A 16569-nucleotide genomic window follows, 5' to 3' on the forward strand; every position below is an offset into this window, starting at 1 on the left:
ATACCTACTATGCTGAAATGTTGTAGAGCTTAGTTGTTGTTTTGATAATCTGTGCATTTAGTTGGCTTAGAAGGGATGCTAATAATGCTACTCATTCTCCACTTAAGTTTGCTTCTGCAAATAGGATTTGCTTGTTGCAAGTTTTCCCTCCCTCCTTTGGTATTCAAGGAAGTGATGAAGGCTTTTGTTTTTTTAAGGTTTTCTCAATAATGAAGTCGGGAATTAATTTATAATAAAAATGTTATTATTATTATTATATATTTTTTAAATGGGAAGAAGGAGGAGGTGGAGGATGGATACCTGGATTCCTCCCAAAGTCGCACCAAGGATAGCCAAATAATCTTAAAAACAAAAAAGTCCCTCACCCTCAGATGTAGCAAAATATAAATTGTATGCCATGGAGGATTATGTTCATTTGATAAAAAATAATAATAATAATAATAATAAACAAGTACAACCGTAATAAAGTATCTTTTTTTTTTTTTTGATAGGTATAAATTAAAGTATCTTTAATTCTTTATTAACAAAAAACAAAGTTAGGGACATTGATAGAACCTAAAGAACAAATACCTTCCTTTTCAACGGTCTTGACCAGTAGGGTAGTAATACAGAACTGAGTTCAGGACAGATTGGGATACCAATAAATACAGTTTTTTGTTTTTTTTTTTTCTTCTTTCCCCCTTGAAAAAAAAAAAAAAAAACAATTTTGAAGAAAGGCCTTCAAAATTGTACAAGCAACCAAGATCTACTGTAACTATTATAAAGATCTTGGCCTCTTAGCCTTATGTTTGGATGGAAGGGGAGAGAGGGAGAGGATAGGGAAAGATGATAGGGCTATACTAAAAATCGGTACATTTTGACAACCTTCTCCTCTTCTCTGTTCTTTCTCAATCTTTTCCGTTCCAAAGATATCCATAGCCATAATATACTTACTAGTGGAAAATCTATCAAAATGCTGATTCTTTTCTCAAAGACCATAGTTGTCCTTTGGGCCAATCAATCAAGCACCAAATAACATTTCTCTAAAAAAGTGAAAACGTAAACAAGACAAAATGCTGAATAACCACCATACAACATGATTTAATAACACATCAAAACTGTCTGATACATCCCACTACATACAACAAATGCAGCTACGCTTGCAGCAACCCAAGATTCAAACCAAAATCATAACAGCAGTCACTAGGTTCCTAACTATAACTAATGGAAAACCCTCCAAAATAAGGCATTACAATGAGAGAGAAAGAGAGAGAATTCAGAACAGCTCAATTGATGGAAGATGCCCGAGTCATCTAGTCTAAGAGGAAGAAAAAAACCTTTATTCATCTGAACTATATTCACTAGATTCTGGCAGTACAGGTACAGCAGCACAGCAGAATGACTCCTTGTCCTTGAGGAGAAGACAGCTACCATCAGAATTCCATTTCAGATCAGTTATGGTAAACTGCGGCAGAGGAATATTCACACAGTAAGCACCTGAAGGGGTCCACATGTACAAGTGAGAGCTTCCAGTGCAAAGAACAAGACGTGCGCATGTAGGGTCCCAAGCAACTGCTCTAATAGGATCTTTATGCACTAAGATTGCAGCAATTTCAAGATGGCGAATGTCCCATATCCAGAGAATAGTTGGCATGCTATCATTTCGAGTACAGATATACTGGCTATCGTTACTCCATGACATAAGACCTGCAACAGAAACTAGGGCTTGAGCCATATGGGTCACACTACATATCTTAAGTTCTCAACCAGATTGAACCTTCATATAGAGCCCAATGGAAACATATTAATCGGAACTTGGCACTCTAGGCAGACATTTCAGTTAGCAATTCTACTTACAAGTTGATAATATCTTAATACAACTTATAGTCATCACTAAACACAATGAACCCATTAATCCAAAGAAAAGTGGTTATGACATCCTAGAGGGCTAATAGTCTAAACAGTAAGTACTACCTTGCCACCAGAATTTTTAATGTTCTCATCCATTAGACTTTATTGTAGGCAAATAAACCTTCAAAATAACATTCAATATTAACTCCACCTATTTCTAAGTGTTCATAAAGAAAGAGAAAGCTTGTAGTCTACAAACATCCATAATTTCTACCTTCAATATGTGCATGTCATTTGGGGAACAAGCCCCAGACAATGATGAGTCCACTAACAATAGTATATTAAACTTCAACAGAATTCAATAATGTAATTGGCTAAATCCATCTAGCCAATGAGATCTAGCTAAAATGGAATCTCATTCCCTTTGTAAAAGCATGGTGGAGAGTGAGGTTGTAGATTCAAGACTCAACAGGTGCATATGTAATTATCAATTAAAAAAAAATTTGAATCCATCTCATACAAAAAATAATGTGAACTTAATATGTTTATGAGAAATTTTGTGGGCAAGAGTTAAATTTCTACTGACATATGTAAAATTGAATAGCTGAATTTAGTTGATAGAAAAAAGGGCACTCTTTTTTTTGGGGGGTGGGAAAGGGGGGGAGGGGGGTTGCAAGTTGCAACAAATGTTGGTTACCAAACAGTTATGACTGAAGAATATATAAGGGTAATAACTCAATAATAAAATAAATTAAAGATCACAGATGCCTTCTTGAAAAATCTGCAATTCAATGGCTAATATGCAAGATCATGAAGGGCAAGGATGCCTTCATAGCAGTTCCAACTGTCAGGAATATCCACAACAACAAATTTGACTTTAATGTTAATATCAAGCCTAGATATATCTAGATTTAATCAGAAGCCAAGTCTCCTTATAATTGCCTCGCCACCTGATGAGACCTATTAAGGAAATCAATCGAGTCTCGAGGATGATCTCATCTGATGGCCGGGCTAATGTATTATGAGCTGACCCTTCCTCTTACAGTGAAAAGAAGAGTGTATAGGCAGCTTCTAAATCATATTCTCAGTTGCTTTTCCAGAAAGCCTTGCTTAGCAAGCATACCGTGTGAACAATATCAACTATACTATCCTAATTAAGGTTTGAAAACTTTTTCTGGACTGGGCAGTCAGACTGATTGAACTGCTGACCAGCCACTATTTGTCAAGAATAGGATTGACCATGTCCAGTCGTTGCCCCGCATAAAAACTTCTTGTCCGTCTGGTTCATTTTGGTTTTGTTTTGTAAAAAAAAGAAAATAATAAATAGAGTTGGCAGGTATTCAACTTAAGACATGGGAGTAGTAGCATTGAAAGTCTTTGCCACCAGGCTATCAAGGTGTTTGCTCAAGCTTTGTACTAAAAAAAATGCGTTTTTCATACAAAAACCTCAAAACTGCATTCCAACAACACCAAAACTCCTTAATTTTATTTAGTTAGTAACACCTCCACTAGCCAAAGATCCCTCCACTGTTGACTCTGTCTTCAATTACATGTACACAGAATTCATATTTATTTACTAATTAATGTTTAACTTTTTAATATATTAATAATGTCAATGCTCAAGAACAGTCAACCCAATGGTTGAACCTCTTACCCAGTTACCCTTGACCATTTCACTTTTCTGTTTTATTGAACAGTCCAAATTCTAGAACACTGATTTTTGGCATTCTACCCTCAGATTTCATACTACTGAGTACAACATCAAATGGAAAACATAAAACTTGCACTTATCGTCATCTTTATGGCAAATGAGGAAGCAGGGGCTTACCAATTCCTTGTTTAGGGTTTGGTTTGTCTGCAGGAGGCTTCTGGAAAGGCAAAGCGATGGGTAAGTCCATAACCTCATATCTGACTCCAAAATGTCCTTCTGAAGCATCTTCTTTAAGGTTAAAAAAAGAAAGAAAGGCCTGATCAAATGAGTGAAACACTGAATTTTCCATATCAAATATTAACTAATGGATCAATTGTGCAAAAGAAGGATTCCTAGTACACCAATGACAAGCAAGAGAGACAAAAAATGCTGTAAAATCCCAATAGAAATAGAATGAAATACTCTTATCTAGTACGAGCTGTGAAGTCCTATGACTTGGATCTACATCCATGAATACAATGTGAAATTAAGTTGGTGGCTGATATTAAGATTTTTTTAATAAAAAAAATTATAAGATTTGACCCAAGGGGAGAGGGAAGGGGATTCATTAAGATTTTAAGATTATCACGCCCCAAATTCATTCTATGCAATTACAAAATCATGATTAATTGAAATCTATTATAAATTACATTACGATTTATATGGACATGGCATGAGAAATGTATCAACTTATATTTGCAACAATTTTCATATATAAAAGTTCATTAAATAAAATGTATATCTTGCCAGAATAAAGAAAAAGAACATATAAAAACTGAGGCAAAACCGTTGATTGAACTTAGGATTACCTATCTTAAGTCAATTGTTGAGAGAGACACACTTCCTTGACAATTGCAAAGATACTGAAAATTATAAAAAAAAAAAAAAAAAAAAAAAAAAAAAAAAAAAAAAAAAAAATGCTGAAAAACTAAAAAAGACTCCATTTTCCAAATGCTCCTTACCATGTCTCTCTCCAAAAACCAAATGAAGGCCATAGAAATAATAATAAACTAAAATTTCATAGAAAAGTATCAATGGTTATAAAAACCAAGATGCTATTTCTTTGAAAGAAATTCAAGCTAAAAGCAGTTTTTGCAATTAATAAAAGAAGTAAAATTTAGCGGGCTGAATCTTTACATAGACTCAATGAAATAAACAATTGAAAGATATGGTGAAGGCTATTGCCAAGTATCACCTCAATATGCAAACTAAAACCATGTTGAAGGTAGTAAGCTAATTGCCAATATTAAATTTATTTTTTGTTCTTTTAATAGGTCAAAATACACATACTAAGAATGACTAAACAGGAAAAATCCTCAATTATCAATTTTTTTTCTCTTGGCAGGGTAACTAGACCATTACTTCAACAATAAAAAAGGGTAATTATATCACTAGTGTCCCATAATTTACAGTTCTTTTGGTGGGTAGACCATATACAATCTGATGCAAAACATGTTAAATAACACTTTTTATGAACAAACTTGAACATCAAAAGTGGAGCATCGAAAATGAATAGGAACATCACATCCCAAAAACTCAACTAATATCATGCTTACCATTCTTGTTTTGTATAAAATCATCACTCAAACATAACTCGGACATATCAAGTTGCAAAGGTTCATCGACCTCCTGGAATTTAAGAGACAAGAGGTGAGATATTAACATATAAACCATCAATGTGTTTGGCTGCATAGAAAATAATGAAAAGCAAATACCTTGAATAGAGCAGCACAACAAGGACCACGAACAGTAGATAGGTGTGTAAATTCAGCAAAAGTTTTCCAAGTCAGGTGATTTAATACCCGCAACATCTGGTCATAACTACCCACTGCAAGAAACTGGCCACAAGGAGACCATGAAACACTCTTTACACCCAGTCCACTTTCATATGCTTGATACTTAAATAGGCATCTTCCATCTGGAGAGTAAATTAGAACCTGTATCAAACCACACCAACAATAAGCTTTTGAGTTTTCACTTTTCAGCAAGAACAGTTACAAATAAACCTACAGGACAAGCAAAATTAACATACATCCTAATGCATTAAGTAGCCATAGAATTGGAGATACTCTTGTACTGGTTGGCACAGCCAAAGCTAGGTACAAATCTATCAATGCATCCACAGATATACATGTGGCTTACCCTGACTAATCTGTTTAGGATCCATAGCCGAACCCAAAATTTTGGGACTAAGGCTTAGTTGTTGCTGTTATTAGCTTATTTGCTTGTGTGTAGCTTTCTAAAAGCTCCCTTTTCTAGCTACAATTGTACTTTTGCCCACTTTCAACAAATTAGCAAATCAGCAAAAAGCTAATACAGATGCACACAAAGAAATTAAAAGGAATAATTCCATTACCTTATATTCAAGTGGGGAATCCCAGACAACTATAGCACTATCATCTGGTGACCATTCTATATCAGCCAAATCCAAAGTGTCAACAGCAAAAACACCCATGATCTCCCAGGAATGACAAGACAAGAGATTGATATAGTCCTTGCAATCTCGCCTAGTGCAAATGGCAGCAAATTTACCATCTTGGGTGAAAGAAACCCCCTTGGAACCATGCTTTGGCCACTGCACATGCACACATGCTGTGTTGACAAGTGACCAAACCGTCAACCGCAATTGGAAATCCGAAGTTGTGAGTATATGACGACTGTCTGGACTCCACCTAGCATAGGCAATACCAGCAGGACCTTCATCTATCTTACATGTCCATTCAGGTTGGGTCAATGACCATGCTTGTATCATTGGTCTTTTGTAAAGACCACAAAGAATGTATTCAGAATCAACTGCCCATTCAATGTAGCTTATCTTGTCCAAGCATGAAAACAACTGCACAACCTGCATTACAAATTCACAAATTTAAGAAACAATTGCTCTGGGGCATGAATGAGCATAATCTGCTTAGCCCAGGTGAATGCCCTTGGATTACCCATTTTTGCGAGTGCGATCAGTTGCACGTAGGTTCTACTAGCTAGAGGCGAGCCCAAATGACTCTTCTAACTTACCTACAGTTGCTTAGGTACAATATATTAGGTTCCCAGTTAAGTGTGCATTGGTCAATGCAACACGTGTTTAAATTTAAGGATTTTGCTAATGTGTACCCAAAGGTCACACAATAACTAACCATTTTTGGAAAAAAAATTCTCGAGAATTGAAAAAATATTTCCAAAAATAGATGGCGCAATCTATTTTAATACACAAATGCTCTTAGGCACAAATGAGCATAATCTGCTTAGCCAGGGTGACTGCCCTTGGATAACCCATTTTCGTGAGTGGGATCAGTTGCAGGTAGGTTTTACTAGCTAGAGGCGAGTCCAAATGACAGTTGCTTAGGTACAGTAAGTGTGCATTGGCCAATGCAATGCGTGTTTAAATTTAATTGGAGAATATAAAGTATGCAACGATGTAACTGTAACTACGTTTTGGTCATACAATTTATATTTAAAAAAAAAAAAAAAAAAAAAAACATGAATTGAATCGAAATTAATGGAATGAGAAAAAGAAAAAAGTGAACCTTAAAGGAGAGAGTGTCGCGAATGACGAGGCGATAATCGACGGCGACGGCTATGAAGCGAGAATTGGGGGAGAAACAACAGGGCCCAGTCTGCTTGTAGCTTTCAGTGAACTCCATCGCAGTCACTGAATTTTTCTCAAATTCATAGATCAAATGCTAGACAAATAGGACTAGGACTAGACCAATTGCTATTCCTAATTCCTAATTCCTAATTCTATTTCTATGTACATTACATTTGGGTTCATTCGTAGTGGATTTGGTTCATTGCTACCAGAGACTGAGAGTGAGAGTGTGTTTTTTTGTGTAGATCTATGAATGAATGGGAATATGGTTGATCGGTTGAGCCTCGGGAACTTGGAATGTGGTTTTAAATTTTGAAAGAGAAAGGACCATTTTTGCTCATGAAATTACAACTTTAAAACTTTCTCCCAAAAAAAAAAAATACACTTTTAATCCTGGGGACAATAACGCTCTGATTGCATCAGTAATGATATTTTCTAGAAAATAAGGTTATGTGTGGTAATTTTTTTAAAATTTGTATAGGTGATAAAGTGTATGAAAATATGTGATTTATTGTTTAAACACTGAAAATTGTTATTCAAAATACAATACCAAATAGTTCTTGAGTCATTTTCTAAAAAGCATTTTTTATGAAATTATCTAATTTTCCTTTGTTGGAATACAACCTCGTAACTTTTCTTATTTAACTTGCTGTAAAAGATAAAATTATTTTTCAAATAAAATTAGTAGAAAACAATCTTTAAAAATAAGCTATATTTTTTATGTTGATTAAATTTTTTTTTTTTTTACTCATTTTTTCTTATACTACCAACCATTGAAAAATACTGAAAACTATATTTATACAAAATTTTTCATTGAAACAAACATAGCATAAGGGAAAGCAGATTAAACAATTGGCCAAAAACACCATTTTGGTCCTTATATTTTGGGGTTATTGTCAATTTGGTCCCTATATTTTAGTAGTAGTCAATTTGATCCCTATTATTTTCAAGATGCAGTTAATTTGGTCTCTATCGTTAACTCACTAATGGAAAATGATTTGCATTATTGGCACACACGTGGCTAATATAATAATATAAAACTAAATATTTAAATATTTAAAAAGCCACCTAGGCATTTTAATTTAAAACAAAATCTTTGTCAGAAGAAATAAAACTGAAAAGATTAATTAAAAGAACAAAAATAAAGAAAATGGTTTTTTTTTTTTTTAATCTTGAGTGTTGTTTAGTAAGAGATTTCTAATAAAGTTGTTTAAGTATTAAAAAGCCACCTAGGCATTTTAATTTAAAACAAAATCTTTGTCAGAAGAAATAAAACTGAAAAGATTAATTAAAAGAACAAAAATAAAGAAAATGGTTTTTTTTTTTTTTTAATCTTGAGTGTTGTTTAGTAAGAGATTTCTAATAAAGTTGTTTAAGTATTGTGGAAATACGTGTAAGTGAAAAAATGTTGTGAAAATACGTGTTGTATTGTTTAAGCAACGAAAACTATTATTCAAATAACATTACCAAACAGGCCTATAATCTTTTCTATCTCACTCTTTGTTAAAACTACAAATGACAGGTCCATACCCTATAGTGGCATTTATACAACGCTACTATAGCTTATTTAAAAAAATAAAAATTGGCCTATAGCAACATTTTATGAACCCTATAGTGGAGTTTTTGTAAGACAACATTGTAGATCTATAGTCATGGTACAATAGTGACATTCATAAATGCCATTATAACCCAAAAGGATCTATAATGGCCTTTTTAGGACCTATAGTGGCGTTTAACGAACACCACTATAGACCTAGTTTTTTGTAGTGAGTAGTGGGAAGAACTTGGAAAAGAAAGATAAAAGTTATGAGAAAAAAAAGTAGATAATAGAAGATTAAATCAAATATGAGATTATTTCAACGAAAGGGAAAATACAATGAAAAATACAAATTTATAATTAAAACAATATCAAAGGAGATGTACATTTCTTAATGAAGAGATAGTGAAGATTTGAAAAAAGAAATTGAGGAATTCAAAGCCGGTCTGAAAAAAATAAAAACTGAAGCATGATATATATATATACAAATAGAGCATGGACTTTAAAGCTTGTAATGGCTGATCAGATGGGGGGTAAGAAATTTGAATTTAAATAAAATAGGTGTTGAATTCAAATAAGAAATTTGAAGATAGGGATTTTTTTTTTTTTATAACATTTGTTTCTAATTGATTTATATATATATATATATATATTTCTTTTTCTTTTTTGTTTAGATGGGGGTGAGGGATTAGGAAATTTGAATTCAATTAAAAGCTGATCAACATGTGTGTGTTGGATTGTATTTGTAGGAATCTATTTCTATATAGAGATATAGAGAAAAGATTGAGATAAGGATAAGGATAAGAATTCTTTTTTAAAAGGAGCAATAGGCTAAGGCCTAGTATTTGAATTTAAATAGAACATAGACATTGAATTGGAATGAATGGTGAGTTAAACAATTTTTTAATGTGCTTTTTTATGAATTTGAATGTGTATTTGAAAATTGAAAGTCCAAAGAAGGGAATCTAATTATAGTTATAGAAAATATAGATATAGGTTGTGTTTGGCATAAAAAATCAATTTTTTTTTACTATTTAGCTTATTTTTACTACTATTCATGGATCCCATTGCACTTTTTTGTACTATTCATAGGTTTCATCGTACTATTTCAATTACCTTTTAACTTTATTTACAGTACTTTCAGTAAAAAAATTTCAGTTTTAACTAAATAAACTGTTCCCAAACGGACTCATAGAACCATAGATATAAATAATTAAAATAAGAAATTGTCAAATCATATTCTCTTCATAGTAATAAATATAGACATGCACATAACAGATTGGGGGGGGGGGGGGGGGGGGGAGTACGAATATTAAACCATAGCCAAATGTGTTACTCATGAACTTAGTTAAATCATGGATAAAATCTAAGTATGGTCGATCCTCGAGATCATGCAGACCATAATGCAAAGCTAAAATGCTTTTGTTTCGAGCTTGAAGTGTTGTTCACATTTATTTGTACATTGGGTTTTTGATTTTTCCATTTTTAACTCGGCTTTACGTTCTTGTTTTTCATGAGGGTGAAAGTCGGGAGGATGGAAGGCTAGAATCTAGATCCAGTGCTTAATTTCCATTATAATTAACACAAGTACAATCAAAACCATCACCCTCCCTATTAGACTAGACTTCCAATGCCTACACCTATAGCTATAACATTCCAAAAAGAGCTCCTACTAATTGGATGTGGATGTAAAACTATGATTTATAGGGTTCTTTACATTCGAGTGTTGCCGAAGAATGCAATTAAGATATAATAGTTCGAATTTATCAAAATATATATAATAGGTTGAATTTATAGCTCAATAATTTTTTTATTCAATATAAAACTTTTCATTTAAATAAAACAGTTTTAAAGAATAGTGATTATTGGTGAAGTGTGGAGCTTTTAATTAGATGAATTTAGATTGAAATCGTGTCTCTTCACAAGTGCCATGAACTTTGTAAGTTGTCATGCAAGAATCTACCACTAATTTCCCAAAAGAAAAAAGTTCAATGGACCTAAACACTAACATTAACTTTAGAGTGTTAATGTTAAGGAATAGAAACATCAAAGATGTACAAGTACCTGCTACATGTTATCATTAACATATTCAATTCCACGATTTGATCTAACCAAACACTTCACATGTCCAAATTCATTAAGAACCATTTTCAATACAAGAATCTAGATAAGTTTAACCATTTGAATATCAAAATTCATGTATATTCATTTAAAAAATCTAAAAACACATTATTATCATTTATTGTAATTTAATATGATTTTATGAATCTTTAAAAATCATTTTACTATAAATAGTGAATGAAATATTAGAACACTATTTCAAACAAACAAAAATTATGAATACTTGTAGTGGGCCTTTTTGGTTATATTGGGCTAGGTTGCCTCCTGCGGTACTGGGCCCAAATATTCTGAGTAATGGAGTTGAGACCGGTCCACCTGCAACTCAATTTGGTTCGGCTTGTGCGCAAACTATGCTTCGTTCGCTAAGAGCGCGCTTACGGCGAGCAGAGCTGTTTTAGATAAGTCGTGACAGACAGATATGATAATAATAAGACAAAAGAAAGTACTTTGATTTCTTAATTAAAGTGATTAGATAATCCTTAATCAAAAAAAGATAATCACAGTTTGACAACAGTTACTTTTATAAAGAAAGTAAAGGGAATAAGTGGGTAGTATATGAATTAATTAAAAGAAGAAAGAAATCAGATCAAATCTGATCCGCAAGACCAAAACCAAAGAGGGAAGAACGTCTCTTCTCAAAGTGAATAACCTCCCAGGGAAATCTTACCGTGGAAATTAATCACTTTGAGGGAAACGGACCTGAATGGTTGATGCGCAAGAGAACTCTTTGTTTCTAGCAGAGAGCAAGACTTTGAGAGGGAGAGAGGGAATCAACCTATTGATGCATGCCTGCCGCTCTAACTCTCTATCCTTTCCTTTCTATTCCCCTTTCTTATATTTTTTATTTCTTCCTCTTTTTCTTAATACTTGTTTTCTATTTCTTGGTTTTCAAATTCCTAATACCATGGTGCTTGTCGTTGTTGTTCCCTGTACACGGTAAGGGCCTCTTTTTATAGTGCCTGCTGTGACCCGATTTTACTATTTTAGTCCTTAACCACCTTTATCTGGTCTGAGTGTACTTGCTGACCACCACTGGTCTGTCTGTGTGCCACTCCCCATCGCCAGACAAAAGAAAACTATTTTGTTTGTTTGTCTGTTGTGGCATTCTTTCCTGCTATGGTGTGAGTGTCTTCTTTCTCCCTAACCCTCATGGCATGCACCTAGTGATTCCAACTCAACTTTGCTTCTTTTGGGTAGTATTTCATCCCAGCAGGATACTTCCCCCAAAAGAACCTAAGCAGGAACCTCAAAATAGGTTTTTCCCCTCTCCCCACTGCCAAACCATGCCTTCTTACCTTTGACCTATGACCTCACCATGTCCTGTATTGGTTGGGTATAGGCTGGTGAGGTATAGGCCTTACACGTGCCTCTCTTCCATATATGTCCAAAATCTGCCTGCTGCTCATGCATTTGTCGTGGTTGACTTGCACAGTCTGCCGTCCATTTTTTACTATTTTCTGGTTCCGCTTTCTTTTATGGCTTGCCCTACTTAGGGGCTGGGCCTTGTTTAATGGTGGGCTTTGCCTTTCTTCAGCCTACCCTTTTTCCTGCTATCATCTCTTGCCATACCACTCTATCATTCCTGCTGCGAAGTTATTTGTCTCAGTCCTACTGGCCCTCTTTAGGCCTGCTATTTATACCTCTCCCAATGGCCCAGTACAGCCATTGGTTCTTTTATTACATCACTGGCGGGCTCTTGTGTCCCATTTGTTTTTTCTTGGGCGTCCCTAGCCCATTTGCTTTCCTTGAGTTTCCTTGGCCATTTTCTTGACTTTGCATTCTCATGAGCTTTTACTGAGTTTTTTGGGCTTTTCTAGCCCAATTGTATTATCCCTCATCTTTGGGGCTCATGGGCTTGCCATTAACCCCTTACTTTCTTTGCTTTCGTTACTTTGGGCCTGTCGTGGCTCATTCTCACTTTTCCACATCATATACTGTCCATGGTTTGCTTTTTCTCTCTTTCTGGGCTCCTTTAAGCCCATTTACCCCTTCAAGGCCCATTTGTTTATCTCATGGGCCTGTGATCCATTATTCCTGCCGCTTGAGCTTAATGAGTTTTCTATCCATTTACCAACTCTTTTCTGTCCGCGTTGTTGGGCTTTTTCTTTCCACTTGGACTTCCAAAATGGCCATCAACAATACTTTACAAAATCTTCCTAATGACATGTTGGTGGAAATATTTTCAAAGGTGGGAAATGATTCAACAACACTATTGGGAAATATCAAGTTAATGTATAAAAAAACAACATTTTCAATGTATATATACTAATTTATTTCCCTTTATATAAGTTATGCAATCTATTAATTCAATTCTTTCCTTTTTCTTAATCAATTGCAAAAACTTCAACGAATTAACAGAAAACAGATTGGTCCTCCAAAGAATTCGACTCACTCCATATTTCAATCACCTAATCCTACTAGATGACAAAGCAAAAAAAACTGAATTTTTTCATGTTATGAAGCAAAGAATCCCCATGCACTACTCGTAATGGGAACATACAAATACTTCTTGAATCAAAAAATCGTTGAAGGAAAAAGATTGATTGAAGAAGCTATTGCATGTGGCGATTTCATTGCAACCTATATTCATGGAGTCATTATGCTTTGTGAATCAAATCCTAAAGGCATATGTAACCTTTTGGAAGTTTTGGATGATGAACATAGGCTTCTAAAAGGTTACCTATGCCTTTCGAATTTGATTTAGAAAGCAGAATGACTCCATGAATATACTTTGCGATGAAATCGCCACATGCAACAGCTTCTTCAATCAATCTTTACCCTTCAATGATTTTTTTATTCAAGAAGTATTTTTATGTTCCCACTATGAGTAGTGCATGGGGATTCTTTGCTTCATAACATGAAAAAAAATAAGTTTTTTTGCTTTCTCATCTAGTAGGACTAGGTGATTGAAATATGGAGTGAGTCAAATTCTTTGGAGGACCAATCTGTTTTCTATTAATTCGTTGAAGCTTTTGTAACTGATTAAGAAAAAGGAAAGAATTGAATTAATAGATTGCATAACTTATATAGAGGGAAATAAATTAGTATATATACATTGAAAATGTTGTTTTGTTATACCTTAACTTGATATTTCCTAATAGTGTTGCTGAATCATTTCCTACCTTTGAAAATATTTCCACCAACATGTCATTAGGAAGATTAAAGTATTCATAATTTTTGTTTGTTTGAAATAGTGTTCTAATGTTTCATTCGCTGTTTATAAGAAAATGATTTTTAAAGATTCATAGGATCATATTAAATTACAATAAATGATAATGTGTTTTTAGACTTTTTAAATGAATATACATGAACTTTGATAGTTTTTTTTTTTTTTTTTTTTTTTTTTTAATATTTTATTTTAGAAACCCATGAATTTTGATAGTCAAATGGTTAAACTTATCTAGATTCTTGTATTGAAAATGGGTTTTAATGAATTTGGACTTGTGAAGTGTTTGGTTAGATTAAATCGTGGAATTGAATATGTTAATGATAACATGTAGCTGGTACTTGTACATCTTTGATGTTTCTATTCCTTAACATTAACACTCTAAAATTAATGTTAGTGTTTAGGTCCACTGAACTTTTTTCTTTTGGGAAATTAATGGTAGATTTTATTATTATTATTATGGTTTTCAATAGGGATAGACATTATTTTAAGCATGAGGAGGCACTTTTACCATCATGGTTTCCCTTGTTCTCATTCTCAAAGTATATTGTTCTATTCAAGTAAGAATCCGTGATTAGTCCTATTGAAAGGTTATCATGATTAACATATATTGTTTGTAATTTTACTAATTTATAAGCAAAATTAAAATATTTAAGTAATTGTAATATGTTATCATTTGATTAAGTATATTCAATTATAATTAAAAATATCAAATGATTTTTTTTTTTATAAATATTTTGTTCGTGAAATCATCATCTTGTGCTGAAATGTTGAATGGTGTAATCAGTCAAAGGCCAGCAAATAATGTTATAAGTACATCAGTAAAGGTACAGATCATGTTACTGCTGTTTTGGAAGAAAATGTGGTCTGCAATTCAGATAATGGAACAGAATCTATAGTAGAAAAAGATGAAATAGAAACATTTCTTGACTGTAGATATATATATATATATATATATATCAGCATCAGAAGCATTGCGGGGAATTTTTCAAATTTTTTTTTTAGAGAAGTACGGGGAATTTTTCAATTTGATATTCATTAATAAAATATAATTTTATCACTCTTTTATTTTTATTTTTAAATATCAAATTTAATAATTATGATAAATATTAATAGGTATTTATTATGTTAGTGTTTGTAGATGAAATTTTATACTCTACTATTTAAATAAAATATTATTTGATAAGATTTTAAAAGAGAGTTTAAATGTAATTAATTAAAAATATATAATAATAATAAATATTTATAATTATGAGACTTTAAAAATTTCCTAGGCAAAATAATATGAGATAAACCAAAAGTCAAATATCTTTGGCCTTTTATATAAATTATAGATTTGAAATTCACATCCTGATTTAATCATATAAAAGCAAAGATTTGACCCAATATATAATTAAAAAATCCATTTATGATGTTAGAAGATGATGCTTTGAAAAGAGTGATAGTAGTCAATTCTTAATCTAAAATCAAATGGTGATTCAATTTTTCAGCTATGCCCCATGAAATTTGTAGCATACTTCTGACTGTCCTTGACTTAGACCCTATCAACTTCAGTAAGGGTCTTCAATAAAGGACGGCTATCTGATATGGGGCTTATAATGGGGATAAAATGGCAACAATGGAAGAAAGAACAAAATTTAATGAACAAACAAGGAAACTTCAATGGCTTGGAAGCACAATGAAATCATTTTTCCTTAAACAATATTTGCTCCTACACTTGAGGGTTTTTTTTTTTTTTTTTTTTTTTTTTTTTTTTTTTTTGAGAATACTAAGTATTTTAACCACACACATATTCCCACACTTTAGTTGATATCAAATTATTGCATACTTATTCAATACAACTAGGCCTATTGGGTTTTATAAATAGCAATTTTGAAGAAGACTCACAAGGCTTCTAACATTTTTGAAAATTATCATTAGGGTGAATAATGAAAATATAAGCAATATATAGACCATCAAAATCCACTAATAAAGTGTTATAGTTGATAACAAACGGCTAAAAACAATATTTAAATGTTCATAAACGTATAAATATGTAGTGGCATAATTCTTAGCACTAATTTTGCATAGAATTGTAAATTTTTGCATAATTTGTAAAATGGTCGCTTTTATGCCCCTAAAGTGACTACTTGGTAGTCTTTTAAAATCACACATTGCCACAACTTGCACATGTGTCAACTTCTTATTATATTACATCATTAACATATAGATCAACAACGGTAACTTAGTAAAAAGTACTCCAGTCAACACTTAATACATGTGCAAGTTGTGATAGATTATGTGTTCATAGACTTTCCCTTGTTGGTTAAGCCATGCCATCTCTAAGTATTTATTTATTTATTTATAAATCCAAGCTCCCCCCCCCCCCCCCCCCCAAAAAAAAAAACCACATGATCCAAAATCAAGCCACATTTTTAGAAGAGAAACAATGTGGACACAATTTTTGCCACAACCTCGTTGATGCTAATTGCCAATAATAGATAAAAAGTTATAGGTAGTCACTTACAAACACAGTTTGCTACCTTAATTGTGATATTAGAAAGACTCATTTTTAAATGAAAAATTAACAAATACCTTTTAGAAGATTGATTTATGAAATACTATATAAAATATATAAAACTATGCGACTTCTTAACCATTTT

General features: G+C 32.8%; 1 protein-coding gene across 2 annotated transcripts; it reads right to left on the bottom strand.

Annotated features, from left to right (window-relative positions):
- Nucleotides 1–1053: 1053 nt before the first annotated feature.
- Nucleotides 1054–7467, bottom strand: LOC126700345 (uncharacterized). 2 transcript variants are annotated; one of them, XM_050398443.1, is made up of 6 exons: nt 7042–7467; nt 5877–6365; nt 5236–5457; nt 5077–5149; nt 3659–3766; nt 1054–1686 (listed from the first exon to the last, which is right to left on the bottom strand). In XM_050398443.1, the coding sequence occupies exons 1-6, from the start codon at nt 7156–7158 to the stop codon at nt 1319–1321; spliced, it is 1377 nt and encodes a 458-aa protein (XP_050254400.1). In that variant the 5' UTR covers nt 7159–7467; the 3' UTR covers nt 1054–1318. The 2 variants fall into 2 exon arrangements, with proteins under 2 accessions (XP_050254400.1, XP_050254399.1); XM_050398442.1 differs by having other exon boundaries at nt 3659–3769.
- Nucleotides 7468–16569: the final 9102 nt, after the last annotated feature.

Source organism: Quercus robur, chromosome 9 (assembly GCF_932294415.1).
Source record: "Quercus robur chromosome 9, dhQueRobu3.1, whole genome shotgun sequence".
NCBI classification, from domain to species: Eukaryota; Viridiplantae; Streptophyta; class Magnoliopsida; order Fagales; family Fagaceae; genus Quercus; species Quercus robur.

What these genes read in the sequence shown, in the direction of transcription:
- LOC126700345 (XM_050398442.1), bottom strand. Translation starts at nt 7,158, where the DNA reads ATGGAGTTCACTGAAAGCTACAAGCAGACTGGGCCCTGTTGTTTCTCC. An exon ending in GCGACACTCTCTCCTTTAAG is followed by an intron (nt 6,366 to 7,041) that starts GTTCACTTTTTT and finishes TTTGTAATGCAG; the next exon opens with GTTGTGCAGTTGTTTTCATG. An exon ending in AAACCCTAAACAAGGAATTG is followed by an intron (nt 1,687 to 3,658) that starts GTAAGCCCCTGC and finishes TTTCTGTTGCAG; the next exon opens with GTCTTATGTCATGGAGTAAC.